Source organism: Mchenga conophoros, linkage group LG20 (assembly GCF_057382185.1).
Source record: "Mchenga conophoros isolate Kocher_MC1m ecotype Shallow Benthic linkage group LG20, M_conophoros_male_GT1.1, whole genome shotgun sequence".
Classification (NCBI taxonomy): Eukaryota; Metazoa; Chordata; class Actinopteri; order Cichliformes; family Cichlidae; genus Mchenga; species Mchenga conophoros.
This window is the reverse complement of record NC_140545.1, coordinates 23693913-23715494: the sequence shown is the minus strand read 5'-3', so window position 1 is coordinate 23715494 and position 21582 is coordinate 23693913. Positions and strand designations below refer to the sequence as shown.

At 41.3% G+C, this 21582-nt stretch overlaps 1 protein-coding gene across 6 annotated transcripts in view; it reads left to right on the top strand.

Annotated features, from left to right (window-relative positions):
* iqsec1a (IQ motif and Sec7 domain ArfGEF 1a) overlaps window positions 1-21582 on the top strand; it is a 100534-nt gene that overhangs the window by 62075 nt on the left and 16877 nt on the right. Inside the window, exon 1 of one of the 6 annotated variants that reach the window (XM_085260982.1) lies at window positions 14091-14442. The exons of the other annotated variants lie outside the window; for them this stretch is intronic. Coding sequence (XP_085117108.1) covers window positions 14378-14442 — 65 coding nt within the window. The 5' untranslated portion in view covers window positions 14091-14377. Of the gene's footprint in view, window positions 1-14090; window positions 14443-21582 lie in introns of those variants that run through there. 6 annotated transcript variants of the gene reach the window in all.

Sequence of the window (21582 nt, the reverse complement as noted above, 5' to 3'; positions counted from 1 at the left end):
ATTTTGTTTTCTTATTTCACACACATACACATATCTTCAGCATCTTTTAAAGGTATGGACAGTGGTTTTTTTTTTTTTTTTTTTGGTTTTTTTTTTGTTTGCTTTTTTTTTTTCCTGTCAGCCTTAGCTGTTGCCTTGACAACTGGCCTCGGAGATCTGTGCACGTGCACGTAATTGTGATAAATCCTGATTTCAATCTATGAGAAACCATCCACAGAGACCTGTATCATTCAGTGCCCATCATAGTAGGAGTTGTACTATATATATATTTTGGTTTTAATTATTTTGCAACATGAAAGCGCATAGAAACAACTACGAGATGCACGTTGAAGCATTTATCTATAATACCTACCATAACACATTCTAATAATCAACACTGTTATTGCTCTGTAAAAGGAAAACCCTGAAAATGGACAGTTTGAAGCATTTAATACATACAATGATTTGCTTAGCAACTTGTTACGAAAACATTTTTGATCATTATCATTATCAATCTGCTTTTAAATTTAGTTTATTTTTGTTTTTTAAGCTGTCGGTGTTTTACAGTCACGCTAGAAATCATTCATTCTCAATAAACAAGGACCGGTCATGTCAAATAGATCAAACTTTTCTCCTCATGAAGACATGTACATGTCTGCCTGCAGCTTAAATAAGCTCCCTTGGGAGCTGAGTAATTTCCACTCCCTCGGTTTGTGTAGCCTTTGCTCTAAATTCTTTATATATACACTTTTTCCTCTTTTTGTAACATCCTTCCCTCTGCTGTTCTACTTTACATCAATTTTTTTCCTCCCCCGTCTTGATAAAGATGAGTGGGATGCTTTTAATCAGTCATATATCCCTAAGCACAGCATCATTCTATGTACAGTGGACTGTACACCAGCACCATCTGTTGGTAGAAAGACTTCAGGACAGAGAAAAGCCTCAAGGACTAAGAGAATCTCCTGCGACTACTTGATAGAGGTCTTATGTTAATCTCCCTCCCACTGTGTGGATAGTCCGTGGGTTTGGCTGCATTCTCTATGAAGAAAGTGAGAAACGGTCAGAGTTGCCTGCCTGTTAATGGGCGCAGAGTCATACTAGTCGGGCTTTCCGCTGCGAGTAAGTCAAGTGCAGAGAGCTAAGAAATTAAACAATGGGAGATATTACGAGTCATATAAATGAGTGGACCTGAATTCCACTGTGAGTCATCGCAGAAGGGAGAAAAGACAAATTAAGGCAGATGGGGGCTCTTGCTTTGTCTGGAGTCCCACAGCGGCTACTGTAGCCTTATAGCCTGTTTCTCTGGCTTTTCTCCCAGATTGCTGATACTGAGCTTTACTACCAAGGCTTACTTAACTGTTTCATATTATCTGGAAGATTAAAAATATAAAAATAACCTCTTTTTTGTTGATGAAATTGATTTCTGTCCTGATTTGATTTTCTTCTAAATAAAGAAAGCTGAGGTCATTTTTTTAATTTATTTATTTATTTTTTGGCCCCTTTGCGTTTTTCCCCATTGACACACTTTAAGAAAAAAAAAGAGAAATCATATATATATAATTTATTTATTTATATTTTTGATGGAAAAATGCAGGAAACCAAAGCACATGAACCATGGAGAAACGGAGCCTTATCCCTCAATGTGAGATGCTACAGTGTTTCTTATCCCATATAAGGAGGACACATGAAACATGTGACATAATCTGAAAAGAATTCTTATTTTTGCATCAGAATTGAAGGCACTCTTAGACGACCTGTTATCTAACTAGAAATGCTCTGGCTGTCTGAGGATGTGTTCTGGTTGAGAGCTCAGATTTACCCTTTGGCAACACCATGTGTCCTAAAGAGAAGAGGGCAAAAAGGAAAAAAAGAGAGAAAAAAAAAATCAGTGACCTTGTAGAGCTGTAACACGCAGGCTCCACACATGCCCCCACTGATTTACAGACATCAACCCAGCAGCTGAATAAATGACCACAGACCATTGCAGAGGCATATTTGGATGGGAGAGTGAGAAGACAGCTGATGCTAGAGAGAGAGAGGGGCTGACTAAAGGAAGAAAGAAGGGCAGAGATTCAAAGAAACTGAGGCTGTGAGGGACAAAGCTAAGTGAAGCTGATGATTGAGGCAGGGGGGAGGGTGTGCAGTGTGCGGAGAGCCCCCTCTTTTCATTGACGTTTAGGAGAATGTGCTGATTAGTGGAAAGTACATCATTCAGATGGAGGTTCCTAGTCCCCCGTGTATGACTGGAGACTGGGAACAAAAACATGCAGCTTTCCAGTAACCACGGTCACCTTAACTTTCTCTAAAGCAGCAGTTTGTCATCAGAGCCTGGCTCTGGTTTGATACTGTATGGACCAGCCTGGAGACAGATGTGTGGAGGTAGGTGGGCTCTGGTCTGCAGGTGCGTGTGAGTGCGGTATATCTGGATGTGAAGTGCAGGTTCAAGCTGTTTACATATTGTCCAGCTGTCCAGCAGCGTGTCAGGCTGGTTTGCATGCACGATCAATCATGAATTACTAACAAATTTGTTTAAAAAATATTTAAACGATTGAAAATCTATTTGTGAGAATTGTTTGTTTGTTTGCTTTTGGGGGGGTGTATCACGGACGATTGTTCTGTTAAAACAAGCTACTGGTATGTGCAGATATAATATCGGGCTGTATGAAACTGAACTGTAATACTTCATTTATGCAGACATTTAAGCTCTATATGTATGGAGATTATATGAAATAGAGCTGTAGCTGCTGCACTGTAGTTTGGCTGTACTCTAATGCGCTTTACTCTCTTCTTACTTGGTGTCTTATTTACAAAGTGCAAATTCAACCTCTTTAAGATTCGTGATACATTTAAAAAAAAAAAAGGATTTGCCATCTGTTTGCCATCTTTCTGATTTCCACCTTTTTACCAGTGAAGACTTTTTCTCACCAGGCTGAGTCTCAGCACATTCCTGCTGATTGTCTCCTTCATAAGGCACATCCTGTTGATGTATTTTCAACCTATAGGCGGCTGCCGTTCTGTTTTTTTCCATGTGTTTGCGAGGGGCCTGTGTGCTTTGTCCACTCACACATCTTCTCATTAGTCCTCTTAACAGAATGGATGCTTTGGTGAGGACATCATTAGAACCTATTAGATGCATTGACCGTGACACTGCGTGTCCCTCCCTCAGTCTTATACAAAACAGAGCTGCACTGTACTCCGTGTATGCAGACTTTGCATTTTCCCTACATCGCACGCAACTCAAACCTTCCTCTCAGTCTTCCCTCAGTCCATTTATGTCCCTGCCCTGTGTTTACATGCTTTCACATCACATGTATTGTTATCATTCTGTCCCCTCACAGGATGCCGCTGACTTATTGTATAGCAGATAAAATTCAAAATTCCCTTCTGGGACAATTAGGCATGGTACAGCTGCTATGAATCTCAATGGCTTTTTAGTACACAGAATTTCTTGGTGTTTCATCATCGAATGCACGCTAATTTCAAAAAATGGTGAACTGGCTTTTCTAAAAATGCTATTCATTATTCTTGTCCACATGGGAAACCATTAAAATATGAAAACAAAGCATTTCTTCTTCTTCCTTTTTTAACATGAAGCAGAAACGCATCATGTGGAAGAATTTACCTTATGTTGGCCAGATGTTTATGTACTTGAACAAAAGGTTTAGCCGACAACAATATGACCCGTCACACTCACAGTGGCCCTCCTGTGGAACTCAAAGCATTAAGACTGAGCTGTAAGTGCTCTGCTCCAAACACGTAAACAGATTATAGAAGTATCTCATCCTGTTATCATGGCTGGTTTGAGGATGTTATGTCCCTCCCTCTGGAATGGCTCCTCTCAGCTGTTACTGCAGGATTGTTGTAGTAGGCTGAACAGTTTACTCAAAGTTTAATCAGAATCAGAATACTTTATTGATCCCTGGGGGAAATTATTTTTTGTTACAGTGCTCCATTTTAAACCAACATTAAGACAAGACAGACAATACGCTAACTAAGAATAGTACAATATATACATATATATACATACATACATACATAAGTCACTTATAAATAAATATTTGGAAAAGAAACATGTGTAGTTGTAGCAGCAAACAGTGTGTTAAGTGGATGCGTTGTACAGGGAGATGGCCACAGGCAGGAATGATTTCCTGTGTCGTTCAGTGGTGCTTTTCGGTAATCTCAGTCTCTCACTGAACGAGCTCCTGTGACTGACCAACATGTCATGGAGTGGGTGGGAGGTGTTATCCAACATTGTCTTTATCTTGGACAGCATCCGCCTCTCCGACACCACCTTGAGGGAGTCCAGCTCCATCCCCACAACATTGCTGGCCTTACGGATCAGTTTATTAAGTCTGTTGGCATCTGCGACCCTCAGCCTGCTCCCCCAGCATGCAACAGCATAGAGGATCGCACTGGCCACCACAGACTCATAGAAAATCCTCAGCATTTTCTGGCAGATGTTGAAGGACCTCAGTCGCCTCAAAAAATAGAGACGACTCTGGCCCTTCCTGTAAAGTGCTGTGGTGTTTTTAGCCCAGTCCAGTTTATTGTCAATGTGTACTCCAAGGTATTTATAGTCCTCCACAATGTCAACACTGACCCCCTGGATTGAAACAGGGGTCAAGTGTTTCCTGGTCTTCCTGAAGTCCACGATCAGTTCCTTGGTCTTTGCCACGTTGAGCTGCAGATGATTCTGCTCACACCACGTGACAAAGGAGTCGACCACAGCCCGGTACTCTGTCTCATCATCCCTGCTGATGCATCCAACCACCGCAGAGTCATCAGAAAACTTCTGAAGATGGCAGGTCTCTGTGCAGTGGCTGAAGTCTGTGGTGTAGAGGGTGAAGAGGAAGGGGGAGAGGACAGTCCCCTGTGGTGCCCCTGTGTTGCTAATCACCTTGTCAGACACACACTGTGGGAGACGTACATATTGTGGTCTTCCTGTCAGGTAATCAACAATCCAGGACACCAGAGAAGCATCCACCTGCATCGCTGCTAACTTATCACCCAGGAGGGTCGGCCTGATGGTGTTGAAAGCACTGGAAAAGTCAAAAAACATGACCCTCACAGTGCTCGCCGGCTGGTCCAGATGGGTGTAGACACGATTGAGCAGGTAGATGATGGCGTCCTCTGTTCCGAGACGAGGCTGATAAGCGAACTGAAGGGGATCCAGATGTGGTCTTACTATGGGTCGCAGCTGGTCCAGGATGAGCCTTTCCAGGGTCTTCATGATGTGGGAGGTCAGTGCCACGGGCCTGTAATCCTGGGGGCCACTGGGACGAGGCGTCTTTGGTACAGGGACAAGGCATGTGAGGGGGTTGACCTTATTTTACACAGTGGATTTGTTGAACAGCAGGAATGACAAAGTACACCGAAAGCTGGCATTGACAGTTCCCTTCAGTATAATGAAAGCCGTCACAGTGTCTGCATTTCTGTGTAGTTACCTAAACTGTGCTCAAAGTTTCAACAAAGCACTTTATCCTTGAAGTCTACCAAATGAATCTGAATCAACAGTCACTCCAGTTACTGGAATTGTAGAAAATTATCAAATTTAATACACCAACATGACCTAACTTGTCATAAAAGCTTCTGTATGATGTGTTTTATTACCCTGAGTGTGACATAGACACGTGACTCCAGACCTGGAAATAAGTTTGTCAGTTTTACACGTGCAAAATTCTGTCTGCTTCTCTTTGCTGTAGCCTAAATATTCTTTTTTTTTCCCAGATATTGGCCAAAGTTCTGCCAGGCCAGTATTTTTTATTATTATTATTATTATTTTTTAATTTAAAAAAAAAAAAAGGGAAATGAACTCCACCAAAAGAGAAAACATTCTCCTCTGGACCATGTTGATTTTTATGTCAATCACAGATCCATGTGGGTGTGAGAATTACTTTCCACTGATACAGCCTCCTGCTTGTTATTGACCCTGGAGGCTATAAGGAAGTTCAGCTGATTAAAATTTGTCTGACAGAATTAGTCTGTTCTTTATTCAATAAAAAGAACACTAAACCAGCATGTCGAGACACTTCAGTCTTCTAGTTACACCCTTGAGTTCTCAAGGAAAAAAAGAAGGATTCCAAAAAGAACTTGAAATAGAGAAACATCCTTTCTGCCTTCTTATATTTCTACCCCCGTGTACAAACCTGTTTATCTTGGAAACATGCATCATGGAAAAAAGAATGACTCAAGGTTAAAAAAACAAAACAAAAACATCTGGTATCTTTATTTCTAATGCTGACGAGCTGACGTGTCTTGACATTATTGTCATATTTGATAAAAAGAGCCAACTCCATTAAACTTTAGCGTTTTGTCCTGTGGGCTCAGAAAACCAACCAGGGGCTTCTAATAAGTAATCGACGGGTTACAGATCGATGTATCCTGAAGCCTATAGAGACATATTTTGAGTCCATAAGACTGAAAGCTTTATGGACTAAAAATCCAGCCTCCAAGGACAGGTAGCAGACAAATTTACAATTTTGTTTTAAAATAAACCTTTTCCTTTAAAATGACGGGAATTTGTCTGTTCCAAGCATTGTGGTCATGCACGACACGGCTGGCTGTCTCTTCTGTATCTTACTCCTAAAGGACTGGTTGTTATTGACTTCCAATGTGAGTTCGTAGCTGTCAAATATGCTTTGATTGTGTGCAAATTAAATGGAACCCAAACACCATTAGCCACTGTCAGTGTCAGGTAGTTTGTCACTGAGATGGCAAATTTAATCCATAGCTTGCGCCCATGTGTGACCTCCTTTTCTTGTAAAATGCTTTGGCACCATCTCAAGCGGAGGTTACAGGAGGCATTTAGAGAAATGAAACAATAAACACGGTGCTGCATAACTGCTCCTCTCAAAAAATCTCTATCGCTCTGTAAAAGCCGGGCCTCGTGTCCCAGCCAGACTGCCTGAATGGAGTATATGTAGAAGCATAAGATCTGCTGACATGCACCCACCGGGTCTTGTGGAAATGTGGTATGAATGGAACTTGCACATTCAGGATATCTTGTTCCACTGTGGAATATGTCAACATGAATCCATTTCTCAGCACTCTCGTGACCTGCACAAAAGGTTTTCTCAGCTTCCTTTTTACGTTTGTGAGGAAAAGGAACGTAGATCGAGGATGCGTTATCTCTGCGCTTTTGTTCTGTGATTGATTGCTTCCTGGTTGTCTGTGGCTCTGGGGGGGTGAAAAAAAGAATCATGGCCACTTAGTCATTTTTCAACTTTTATAACTTTTGAACCTTAGGCTCATTGTCAAGAGGGTTATGAAAACTTTGACATGTGTGTCTCTACGAATCTATAAAGAGGACATGTGGGGATCATGAATTATTTCTTTTTTAATTCTGCTCCCATTGTTGAGGTGCTTTCAGCTGTGGCTTTTAATTAATATTTAAATACGACTGATTAAGTTTTCATTACGGCAGGGAAAAGCTCTCATAACATGTAAACCAATCTTGAGTTTTCTCATGTTAATTCTGTGGCTGATTTGGTGTTTCTGCTTAGATGTGCAAAGTTTTTGAAAAAAGGGGAAAAAGGAAAAAGTTAACAGTCAGGATTTCCTTTGACAGCTGGGATCCTGATACAGCAATCCTTTCAGTACTGCTCAAACCTCCTGCCTCTTAGAGACTAAAACGATCAATGCAAGACGTTTGCACTCAGTGAACTTGTACTAGCAAATACATTTAGATATTTTTCCCCAGGGCATTAACAAATATTTCTTGTTGTTTGATCTGTTTTTTTTTTTTTTATTATTATTATTTTTTTTATTGTTTTGCTTAATTTCTCTTGTCAGTGCTGTGGTTAGGTTGATTAGAATGGAGCTAAGCTTGAAAGTGCATTAATCTTTCGAGTAAGAGCTCCTCTGTGGCATGACTTGATTGAAGCTTATTCACAGTATTTGCACACTAGATACAGTGTAGATACTCTTAGCTGCCTTCATTTCCCCACATCTGTATTCAGTTCTCCGGTTTTCTTTTTTTCTCCTGAAATAACATTGGGTTTCTTGAATGATTCCTTCCCTGTCAGCCTAATGAGGGGCATTAAAATGAAATACATTTTACGCTTTCACTTCCAAGTGGAGCAGAATCTGAAAGGCGTAAAGAAGCAGACATGAGAGAAGCCGCCTTTACATGATGTGCCAATGCAAACAATGGCTTGTGCCAGTGTATATGGCCGAGTGGGAAGGAGCTCCTCAGGGCACCTCGAGGCTTAGTCGTAGTGTTTATGCTGTGGGCTTCGGGTGCCATGGAGGCGCAGTTTGCTTTGCTTTTGTGAAGGGCAGCAAAGCATGGCAAGAAACTGGAGTCTTGACTGGGGAGTTCAGGGCTGTTGGAAAACAAAGTGAGGCAAGCTCTGGTAAAGCTATTAGACAGCTGTGCGCGGAGAGGTGAATTTTTTGTGGAATGTAAGCAGTCTGAGTTTTATAGGAATGCAGAGATTTCAATCTGCATCTCCTCACTGTATCTGTATCTCTTCAATCTCAATCATCTTCTGCATAAAATAAGCAACTTATGTAGACGATTTTAAATAAACAGTTTTTCTTTATTGATGCTGAATCGTACATTTGAAAAGAGACTCTGATTCAAAACCTTCCATGCAATTAGCATGTGTCTTCACTAGACACTTAATTATACTACAATCACCTCTAAGCCACAACATCATTTCTTGCTTGACTGCTAATGAAATCTTGTGAGAGATTGGAATGATTGAGCAACACAACGTGTTCAAGATCATCAGCTATTTAATCAGATCTCTGTTGCTGTCGGCAATGAATGGAATCTGATTGAAACAGCAATTATTATCATTGTAAGCCTTGAAGTCAATTTACCCAGTTCAATGATGTGACTTAGCTCATGGCTCCAAAATGATTGCACTGAGAGATACACATGTATGCTCAAAAGTGCATGCACAAGTAGTTATTTTAGGAACACGTTTGGTTTATGTCAAATGATGGATTATATTATATATATATTTATCTATTTAAAAAAAAATCTAAGATAATATTGATAGATGGCTCCACAGAATCATTTCTGGAATCTGTGTAGCACCAGGACGTGATTTTGATAGTGTTTGGCAATAAATCAGGAGTCTGTTTGAAGACTGATTGGCCAGCATGGTGCTGTTAGAAAGATGGATGTTTTAGGAAGGTTGGAAACGATATTAGAAATATTTTCTGATATTTGTTGAAGATGTTTAGCCAATCAGTTAAGCCTAAGTTGCTTACACTGTACTGGGCAACTTTATACATTCTTAAAATGTGATTCAAAGAAAGGGAAAAAGCTTTGAATATATTTAAGTCTATATAAGATATAGGTTACATATATAAGACATCTTCGCTGTGGGGTCTTGCAGCATGCCACAAACTCATCTTTCCTGACCTGTAATGCATTTAAACCGCAGACTGTGTGACTTGAGACAGGTGGGGACTCTGCTGCTGCCTCAAATAGATTATTGCACAAACCCCTCCCCACCCGAAAAACCTGGTTCGTTACATCCCGGTGCCTTTGAATAACCCACCACCCTCCTGATATGCAGCTGTGACAAACATGTCTGACCCCAGTTGTCCTGACTAACATCATCAACCGCATATCTGCCCCCAGACCTAATGTGCATCTTTAAGGGAACATATAGTATCATATCTAACCAGTGGGTGGCGATGTCACTCTGAGAGCCCATTGTGGACTGGGTCCAATCATTGCAAAGCCTCTGTCGGGTCTGTTTTATTGTTCTGGTGGCAGTGCTGTGCTCCTGCGGTCATCACGACCGCCATGAGTATTTATACCCGCTGTGGCTTATGTCACATTTACAGTCATGGCTGCTCTGAGTACCACTCTGTTTTCCAGTTGACCTCAAGATTTCACGGTGTCACTAAAAAACGCTGCACATCAATGCACTACAAAGAAACAGATAATGAGATGATATCAGCAGGGCATTCAATGGCCATTCTCCTGATGTGTATTCTTTCTCTTGTTCTTCAAAGCTTTGTCTCACTCGGAGTGTTTACCAGAGCGTGTCACCTCACATGGGTCTATTTTTAGCAGGGGAGAACTGTGCTGTAGTATGTGTCCCTGATGGGTGGAGCTAACGTTAAGAGCTTTGGAGAAATACAGTATCTGGTAATGGAGTGAGCTGAAAGGGGAAATATTGTTACTGGACAAAGGGGGCCTGCTTCTAATAATGGTTACAGCACAAAAGACACCACCTCTATTTATATTTTAACTGAGAGGGAGAGGGCATCTTCAAGCAGACAAGATTATTTTGAAGTGATGTGTTAGTGTAGTTCTTTTTTTTTTTTTTTTTTTTGCGATTTTATTCTAGTGCAGACACAAAAAAGAGTACAAAAGCATGTGGCTGGTTTTATATAGTAAAGATTTGTTTTGGTTATCAGTGTCGTCTTGTGACCTGTGCCCGACTGCTGATCACAAGTTTCCTCCATTCATATTTCAAAGCTAGAGACTCCACCTGACCTGCATGTCTTTAAAATGTAAGAAGAAACCAGAGGACACCCACACAAACACAAAGAGACCAAAGAAAAACTCTAACCAAGAAGAAGTAAACCTTAGACCTTCTTTCCTTGTACGAGCAGGCCCAAAGTCATTAAATTGTTCTCAGCATGCTGGCACATTTGTAATTTAGATCAGTGCATTTTTGGAAAAAGCCACTGTTGAAATATTTTTTTTTGAAACCACTATCATCTTTGCCCACATGTGATGCTATAGGCAGGAGCGTAGCATAAAACTGCATGCAGCACAAATGGATCCTAAACTTCTGGCTCATGCTTTAAAAATTACCTGCCTGCACTGCTTCATTTTTTACATATTTAAACTCGTGCATTCATTCAGTTGTTCGTGGATTAAGGCTAAGCAATCTGTTGGAGCATTTATTTGGCTGTGCATCGTGACCTCCTAGCTAACTGTTCCTCCCTGCATCCATCCTTAATGATAATCTAAGGTAAAGTGGTATGAATATTCTCATGTAAATAAACAAGGAAGTGAATATTTTTGAAAAATGTCCCACTAAAGCTTCGAAGAATAATGAAGCAAGCCTGCTTTTTCACCAGGATTTTGTTTACTCTTGCTACTGGTCAGCCTGTCGCCAGACAGTTTTCAGTAAGAGTTCAAAAGAATCTCACAATGTACTTATAGTTAGAGGAAAGGATATGGTAAATTAAAAAGTCATCTCTCCCAAAACCTTCAGTTTTTGTTTGCATCTGGATGCATTACTGCAACAATATGCAAACAGGGAAAAAGAAAAGCCTCACAGACATCACTTGCCACTGATGATCTTTGATCATTCCCATAGGATCCCACAGGCAACACATCTGCTCCAGCTTTGCTGCCAGGATGTGATGAACAGATTCTGCATATCCTTTAATTACTTCTATTTCAGCTCTATTTAAACATCTGCTGCCAGTCCCTCCTTATGCACAGAAATTCTTTGTTCCTGAGAATTTACAGAGGAATGATGTGTTTTTTGTTTTGTTTTTTGTTTTTTTTTGCCCCCTATACAAAGTTCTCTGTGTTCACAAAACTATCCCAGGCCACTACATCTCATTTAGTATGCTGTTGTATCAAACTATGACATCAGCCTGTTCTAATCGTTTCCAGACCAGGCGAAGGCTGAGTTTTCATTTTATTTTCCGTTTCTTAGCGCAGGTCTCAGTCGCTCAGCATCCAGCAAAAGCAGATAATGAGTAACGATGCATGATGTCATGTAGACAGAGCACCGTCTGCCAAACTTGTGACCAAGTTTCCAGGAAGATATCACTTTCCCCCCCTGTCGTTTCTTTTGCTTTCTTTTCTTCTGCTCTGCCTTTTTTCATTCTCTTTGCAGTTGGAAAGTCCGTGTTTTTTCTTTGCCTGATACTCGGGTACTACATCTGTGGGAAGCATTTGATAAAGCTGTAGGTATGTTGACCGCTTGGGGCCTGTTGGGACTGGTCCCCTGTTTTCTGTAGTTAGCTTTCTTTTTACTCTGAGACAAGAAAGGGAAGGAAACAAAGGGAGGGTTTGGATTTGGAGGAGAGTGATAGAGTAGGAGCTGAAATGCAGAGAGACCATATGTATTGAGTTGGAGAAATACAGTTTTATGAGCGGAGAGTGGGCCTCTGCTTGGAATTCTCAATGACATCATTTTGGAGTAAAGCGTTGTGCAGCCAGGGCTCGGGAGATGGAGTGGGCCTTCACCAGACGGGACGACTAGACTGGGTTGTAACACTAGAGGAGGAGAGAGACGTGGAGGCAGGCAGACAGGGAACATTACACAGGACAGCTAGGTTTGTGAAAACTTTTACAGCCCAGTTTTACCTGGAATACCTCTAATTAGATCATTTCAGCATAACCCTCCTTGATGCCTAAACTGACGTTACCCCTGTGCCCCATGATGAAACAGTCATAATATACTTGAGGTTGATACGCATCGTGCGCTCGCCTTCAAAATGAGACCACAATATTACTTCATATCGCAGTCAAAAACAAATAAACTCTAGTTAGCGGCTCCCTGTGGTCCACTGTGGGGGGAAGAGAAAACAAAGCATCTGCTGGGGCAAATATCTAAAATCATGCACATATTTCCAAACTAAATGCCTGCATCTGTGTTTGTGTCTTGGGTGAAGTGTGACAAAATGATTCAGTAATGAGGATGTCAGATTTATTACAGGGAGGTCTTAAATTGCTTTTGTTCCCATTTTTGTTTATGGTGTGTTTGCGTGATAGGTGAGTTCTGTAAGTTGAGTCAACTATCTTGCAGCTCCATAAGGCATTAGCAGCTGTAGCCGCCACAGTACGGGTCAAGGTCTCAAACTGAAATAGACCAGTTGGCCGGTTACTGTCTGTCTGCTTGCCTTTCTACACATACTCATTGTAACTGAGTCACACGTTGCAAGTAAGTCTCCCCTGCTGTGATCCATGACACATGTTGAGATACACTTGCTTTTTCTCCTTAAGTAACCCTTTCTTATGCTTTTGTCTCTCATTCTGCATCTTTCATTTGAAGCCTCAGATGAAAACAGTTCGGACAAGGTGATCATTTTAGGGGTTCGAGTCTGTAATTAGAAGAATTCAGGATCCCTCTCTTTTACAGACTGGTGTGGACGCCTCTGTGGATGATTGGTGTCCCTGTAAACTGGCTCCATGTGGGAGTCATTCTCCTCCGTTTCCTGTGCCTGTTGTCATTAGATAGAAAATACCTTTGGCTTGGGGGCAGTTTACTCCAACCCCCTTTTCTCAGAGGGGTGATTAGTCTCTGCCCTGTCTCAACAACACTGTGAAGTCCAGAGACAAGACACCATCACAGTTTGTGTGTTTGGGGCTTGGTGAGGTTTGCGCTGATGGTGCAGTACGAGGGGAATTTCATGCAGTGTGTAACACTATCCATGAAGAAGTGTTTGTTTCAAGGCGAGTGAAAATTGAAGACATAAAGATACACAGCTTCTATTGTGTATCTGTTGTGATTTTCTGCAGCGAAAGACACCGAATCTGTAGCCCTTTTCTTAGTGCACATCTTAACAGTCACTGCTCAGCCCTGAAAGGCTCTATTAATAGAGGCGCTCTCTTTTATTTGCAGTCGCTACCAAGTCAGTCCTTTTCCTTTTGTGTAAAAAGAGCTAACAAAAGATCCTGACATTCAAACACTCCAAACCCTGTTTCCTTCAACCACTCTTTTTTTTTTCTCCTCATACTTTATTGTTTACCCATTTCTCTCTGTTCCATCTCACTCCTATTTTTCTACTATACCTATATGCACTTAACTCAGCTGCCACTCTCTTACCCTCCCTCCTGGCTTTTTTTTTTTTTTTTTTTAGTGCATTGGTTTATCTTTTATTCCCAGCTGTCACTCTCTGTCTCTCCTTTTCATGTCTTTACACTTTGATAGCGTGCCTGAAAAACATGACTTTCTTTTCCACGTCGCCTCCTCTCTGGTCATGTGTGTCCCTTTCTTGCATGATAAGTGTTTCATCTCCATCTCTCTCTCTTCCTGCCCAGCTACAAAGCCTCCACACTTTCACACCCCCTTCCCAGCACCCCGCCCTCTTCCATACCGCTCGGGCCCTGGCAGAAACTCACACTCCCCTGTCTCATAGCCTCCACCCCCCTTATACTCCTACCAGCCCCGCGCACTGACGACAGAGAGGAAGAAAGAGAAAAAGAAAGGGCTCCATTTGACTGTCAAAGATTGCAGACTGCCACTTAGTACTGACCATGCACGCCTACCATCTATAGGAAACTGCTATCACAAGGCAACGAAATGAAAACGTCTGTAAGTGGCAGAGATCTACAAGCTGTAGCAGATGGCAGTTTTGAGTTGTGTCTGTCTTTTAGAGGAGCCTTTTAGGGAGCACTGGGGACTGGTGGGAGATCTGCTAATGTTTGGAGTACATCTTCTTACAAGTGCTGGCCAGCATGTGGTGTTTGCAGTGTAATTCAGAGAAGACCCAGTCACTGCTGGAGCTGGAGCTGAATAGCTGGTAAGAGTAATAGGAGAGTGTACACTGTGCTTGATTTAATGTGTGAGTGTGTGTGTTGTCATTGAATGAGGATACACCTGGCTGCTAACCCTCATAAGCCTGTGTTTAATAAACACTGGAGAGGAAGAGAGCTGCTATGAGTTTGAATCATTCACCGTGTTCCAGGACTCCATTTATGATTTCACACGATCCTCTTATAATGACGGCAGTAATGTAAAGCTTTGCACTTTAAATGACTGACTTTTAAAGTGTTGTCTGCATTTCCAGCTCTGACTCCATTCTAATTAAAAACAGATCATGCCCTCTCTGTGCGTCATTGTATGCCTGTGCTATCATAATATGTTTAGTCTTACTGTACAGAATCCATCTGAGTTGGATTGTTCCCCCTCCGCTCCGTTGAAGGGCATTCCTGTGGTGTGTCGTGGCCCTCCCACTTACTTGGCCACGGCTGTGTGCTCTTTCATAGCTCTGTCTTCAAGGGCAGGTGCTGAGCGTAGTGCTGGAGGACAGCTTAATGATTCATCACTGAAAGATAATGACAGTGGCTCAGTTGTTGTTGTTTTTGTTGTTGCTGAATCTTGACATGAGGGGGGAGGATGGATGATCAGACAGAACCAGGACTGTTAGTTACTGCGTGAGAGTAATATTGACTTTAGATTTCCTTAAGCAACAAGTCATTCAGTGGCATGTACAAACCATCAAATTACTCATCATACTGGCAGTGGCGTATGTTTCAGTTTGCTACTGTATACTTTTTTTTCATTATTGTGTGGACATTAAGTGGCACCTGATGAATGATTGCATACCTGTAATCAGCAAGCTTGATGCAAATAGAGAGGAACTTGAAGATTGTCCTCCACCAAGGCAATACCCAATTCAGCTTAGTTATCAAAAGGCTCTGCCTCAGCTCTCTCCTTGGCAGAGAAATGAAAAGCTGCTTTTCCGGTATTAATAGGAATTTTACTGTTGCTAATTATCCTCAATTGGCTATGGTTGTAGTTTTCAAAACAAAGGAAAAATGTGCTTGCACTGCAAAAACTCAAAATCTTACCAAGTATATTTGTCTTATTTCTAGTCAAAATTATCTCATTACACTTAAAATAAGACACAATCAGCTACAGGGCAACATTTCAGTAAGCTAAAGGAACTTGTTTCAAGACAGTGAATCTTGAAACTAGAGAAAAACTAGAGATTTTTCATTTGTTCCACTGGCAGATTTTTTCACTTAATACAAGATATTTTAGCTTAAAATAAGTGAAAAAATCTGCCAGTGGAACAAGTGAAAAATCTCTAGTTTTTCTCTAGTTTCAAGATTCACTGTCTTGAAACAAGTTCCTTTAGCTTACTGAAATGTTGCCCTGTAGCTGATTGTGTCTTATTTTAAGTGTAATGAGATAATTTTGACTAGAAATAAGACAAATATACTTGGTAAGATTTTGAGTTTTTGCAGTGTGTTTTCTCGGGTATAGCTATTTAATACCCTTGGTTCTGATAACATTAGATGCCAAATGGCAGTCTGAAATATATAAAGACAGTCAGATCCTAAAACTCTCATTCTGAATGATACAACTTACAGTAGTTGACAGCCACGAGGCTTATGAGACTCCAGTTGACTATATACTGTCTGCTGCAAACTGTCAGGAGCATTACTGTCAGTCTGCTGGCCAGAGCAGCGTTCCAGCTCGTAGCTTTGTCCAACTGTAAATTCCCAACTTGTGTGTGTGTGTGTGTGTTTGTGTGTGTGTGTGTGTTTAGAGCAGCTAAAAAAGTAATTCATTAGTCCAATTATTGGTACTGAAATGACATATAGTGTTTTCTGGCAATTCGAGCTTTTAATGCTGGGCTTCATCATTATGCCTCTGTGTGGTCTGCGAGACCTTTTACCTGAAAAGTTTATTCCATCACATCTGTGTGCAGTGAGATCTGGTGTGTGCATCTGTATTTATGAGCTCTCTGAGTTGCTTTCAAAAGAGGGAAAAACATCTGCTTTTGTTGTGCTTGGAGCGCATGCTGTCACTGCATGTGGGGTGTGCGGTGCGGTATGGAAGCGCTGTTTCGTTTTATTAGAAGGGTCACTTCACAGCCTCTGTTCAGATACACACATAAAGAAATATATTTCTATAAATGGTAAGGTCCTACAAAGAAGCTACAGAAGAAAAGTAACTTTTTTTAAATCAGATTTGACCTTCCTCTGTAACTTTACAGGTACTGTAATTTAATATATAACAATGTCTAGATTGTTCCCCAGCAACAATGTTTTCAAACATACATGAGTCTTTTCTCTGCACATGCTAACACTTTAAGAAACTCCCCCATGAGCTTGCTTGGTTTCAATGAAATCTCACTACATTACTTACATGTTTTTAAAGTTGGAAAAATGGCAAAAGTGAGGCCTTGAATGCAATGCTAGTAGAAATATTTTTTCGCTTTAGTGTTTACAACTGAGTTATGTTTTAGAGTGGTAAACTTCTCTGTGACGTTGCTTGGAAGTTGCGCTAGTTACACACTGCAGCAGTCTCTTCCTTTCTAACTCCAGCCTGTACTTCATTAGCCTTCTGCTATTCCCAGAACTCCTGTAGATGTGACTCCTCTTTTCCGGGATGGAGGAATGTTTCTCCCTCAGGTCCGACTGATGGTACGGGTTGAGGCCTGGGCAGGGGCCTCGGCCTGTTTGTTCAGGATGTGTTTGGAGGAAAGAGAGATTGTCGATTCTCCCCCCACCACCCCTCCAAATCCCTGGATCCTGTGGCTGAAAATCACTGCCAGCCGTGCTGACATGCTTATCCATGCCTACATCAGAGCTCATGGAGGGGGGGCTCCTGGTGGATAAAGAGCCAGACGGAGGGACAGTCGGGGCTAATATTGTGAGATCATATTTCAAGGCTTGTACAGTCACTATCAGGAAGTGGTGTGGCATGACATCACTGCTTCCCCCACCACTCAACATTGGGTTCCACAATGCTCACATATTAAAGTCCAAAACATGTATAAAACATTCATTTCAAAGTCATTTGAAGCCACTTGTGTCCACCGAATAATTAATATCTGACTCTGTAATAGTTCTCCCGCTCTTTTTCCCTTTTCCACCAGCCATTTAAGCTTAAAATATCAGTGCAGATCTTAAAATGATGCACTCTCTTCTTATTCCCAGCTTTTTCCCTCCATCACTGGCAGCTGACCTCGCTCTGTAGAGTTTTCACTGACTGCACAGCAGTACTTATTCTCTCTCTCTTTCTTCCATTTGCTTTCACTCAAACACTCTTTGGATGCTAGGCTGGTAAAAAGCAGAGTAGTTATTAACAAAATGTAGTAAAGAAGCTGGCTCACAGGTCTCACCCGGGGAAAATTATTACAGTTAGAGTTTTAACTTTTGCCTTAATATGTTTTTAAATTAATATAATTATTATTTTTCTTTTTAGATGTGCACTGCTGTAATTATTAACGGTGGCATGCATTTTGTGTTTTCAATGATTTCAATTAAACTCAATTCATTTTACCATCTTATTAGCATAAATTGAAATTTATTTTGGTTCATAAATAATTACAGAAGCAATTAAGCAAAACAATGAAAAGGCAATTATTCCCAACAAATTGGTACAAAAGAAAAAAATATTTAAACTGCATTACATAATGATAGCAATACTTTAGTCATCCTAAGAGCTCTGTCAGGTTACCGTTAGCAGGTAAATACTGAGATTAACATTCTAACATTTTCACATTAACAGTGCTAAGCTTAAATAACATCTACGGGGTCTAATGAAGCAGATAAGACACGCAAAGTTGACCTGATAATGGTGCTAGATGAAAATTAGGAGGATCAGTAAAGTCATTAAACTCACTGTGTGTACAAAATGTCATTCCAAGCAACGCAAAAATTAAAATGAGTTGAGCCACCGACCCAAAAATGGACATTGGTGCTGGTTTGGCTAAAAATGTTTGTAGACTTTGATTACAAACCATCATTTTGGTATTAAAAGAAAAATGAAGCCAAATGAACTAACAAAGTCTATGTCAGAGAAATGTCACATTTGTTAAATGCCCACTCCTCCTGACTAATGTCCAAATCCCTTGTGTCATCATAACGTTAATTCTTCATTTATCTCAAATGAAGAAATAAAAAAACAATGACTGCCACCTGCAAGCACACAGTGACAGCACACACAGTGTAATTTTTAACTCCAGGGATGACAGCTTTGACAGATGGTTGGGAACTTTTATCCCAGCTGTGATTATGCAATGAAGTATGATCTTGAATGTGTTTTGCTAGGTACTAGCGTTGTTCCAGCTATGTAAAGGGCAAGTCTGGCTCTGTTGCTGTGCACTGGTCCATACTAAAACACTATGTGTATTTTCTACCCTGAGGGGAGTTGGTAAGCATTTACTTAGCTTGACGTTTCACTGTCTGACTGTGGGTTTGGCTGACCTTGAATGGCTCACCTCCACTCCCTCATAAGTTTACTGGCCATTTTACTAGATACAGTGGGGCAAAAAAGTATTTAGTCAGCCACCGATTGTGCAAGTTCCCCCACCTAAAATGATGACAGAGGTCAGTAATTTGCACCAGAGGTACACTTCAACTGTGAGAGACAGAATGTGAAAAAAAAATCCATGAATCCACATGGTAGGATTTGTAAAGAATTTATTCGTAAATTAGGGTGGAAAATAAGTATTTGGTCACCTCAAACAAGGAAAATCTCTGGCTCTCACAGACCTGTAACGTCTTCTGTAAGAAGCTTTTCTGTCCCCCACTCGTTACCTGTATGAATGGCACCTGTTTGAACTCATCATCTGTATAAAAGACACCTGTCCACAGCCTCAAACAGTCAGACTCCAAACTCCGCCATGGCCAAGACCAAAGAGCTTTCGAAGGACACCAGGAAAAGTATTGTAGACCTGCACCAGACTGGGAAGAGTGAATCTACAATAGGCAAGCAGCTTGGTGTGAAAAAATCAACTGTGGGAGCAATCATCAGAAAATGGAAGACATACAAGACCACTGATAATCTCCCTCGATCTGGGGCTCCACGCAAGATCTCATCCCGTGGGGTCAAAATGATCATGAGAACGGTGAGCAAAGATCCCAGAACCACACGGGGGGACCTGGTGAATGACCTGCAGGGAGCTGGGACCAAAGTAACAAAGGTCACCATCAGTAACACACTACAACGGCAGGGAATCAAATCCCGCAGTGCCAGACGTGTTCCGCTGCTGAAGCCAGTGCATGTCCAGGCCCGTCTGAAGTTTGCCAGAGAGCACATGGATGATACAGCAGAGGATTGGGAGAATGTCATGTGGTCAGATGAAACCAAAGTAGAACTTTTTGGTATAAACTCAACTCGTCGTGTTTGGAGGAAGAAGAATACTGAGTTGCATCCCAAGAACACCATACCTACTGTGAAGCATGGGGATGGAAACATCATGCTATGGGGCTGTTTTTCTGCCAAGGGGACAGGACGACTGATCCGTGTTAAGGACAGAATGAATGGGGCCATGTATCGTGAGATTTTGAGCCAAAACCTCCTTCCATCAGTGAGAACTTTGAAGATGAAACGAGGCTGGGTCTTCCAACATGACAATGATCCAAAACACACCGCCCAGGCAACAAAGGAGTGGCTCCGTAAGAAGCATTTGAAAGTCCTGGAGTGGCCTAGCCAGTCTCCAGACCTCAACCCCATAGAAAATCTGTGGCGGGAGTTGAAAGTCCGTGTTGCTCGGCGACAGCCCCAATACATCACTGCTCTCGAGAAGATCTGCATGGAGGAATGGGCCACAATACCAGCTACTGTGTGTGCAAACCTGGTAAAGACCTATAGTAAACGTTTGACCTCTGTTATTGCCAACAAAGGTTATGTTACAAAATATTGAGTTGTATTTTTGTTATTGACCAAATACTTATTTTCCACCCTGATTTACGAATAAATTCTTTACAAATCCTACCATGTGGATTCATGGATTTTTTTTTCACATTCTGTCTCTCACAGTTGAAGTGTACCTCTGGTGCAAATTACTGACCTCTGTCATCATTTTAGGTGGGGGAACTTGCACAATCGGTGGCTGACTAAATACTTTTTTGCCCCACTGTACATCTTGCTAATACTTGTTTGAAGCTCCTTTTGCCTTCAGAAATGCCTTAAATATTTGTGCCACAGATACAGCGAAGTGCTGGAGACACCCTCAGAGATTTTGGTCCTTATTGACGTGTTAACACCACACAGTTGCTGCAGAATTGTGAGCTGCAAAACCATGAAGTGGATCTCCTGTTCCACCACATCTCAAATGTGCTCTATTGGTTTAAGATTTAGTGACGATGGAGGCCATTTGAGTACAGTAAACTCATTGTTATGTTTAAGAAACCAGCTTGAGATGATTTGAGCTTTGTGACGTGACACATTAAGCAGCCATCAAAGATGGGTACACTGTGGTCATAAAGGGATGGGCGTGATCAGCCCATTAGTTTGGTAAGCTGTGGTGATTTAACAATGCTCAGTTAAGAAATATCCCCTGTGAAATACCAGTGTGAACCATTGATACAAGAAAGAATGGATCCATGCTTTCATGGTGTTAACACCCCTACCGTCTGAATGACCCTCAAACCAGGCACAATTTTTCCACCCATCTCTTTTCTACTTTTGGTGAGGTCATGCAAATTGTAACCTCAGTCTCCTGACAGGAGAGTTGGCTGACAAGAGTAATACCAGTGTGGTCATCTGGTGCTGTAGCCCATCTGCTTCAAGGTTTGTTGTCTAAGTTGTTCAGAGATGCTCTTCTACGTAACTTGGTTGTAATAAGTAAAAATTTTAGTTACTTTCCCCCTCCTGTCAGCTTGAAGCAGTCTGACCCTTGCTGGATAGTTTTTCCTTTTCAGTTCTCTGTAAATCATAAAGATGGTTGAAAATCCCGGTAGATCAACATTTTATGAAATACTCAGACCAGCCTGTTCGGCACCAACAACCATCCCACGTTCAAAGTCACTTAAATCCCCTTTCTTCCTCATTGTGATACTTAGTTTGAAATTCAAGAGGTTATCTTGGCAGTGTCTGCATGCCTAAACATATTAAGTTGCTTCTACATGATTGGCTGATTAGACATTTTTGAATGGGTGTAGTTATGAAAGTGTTCTATGAGTGTGTTCTTTCCACT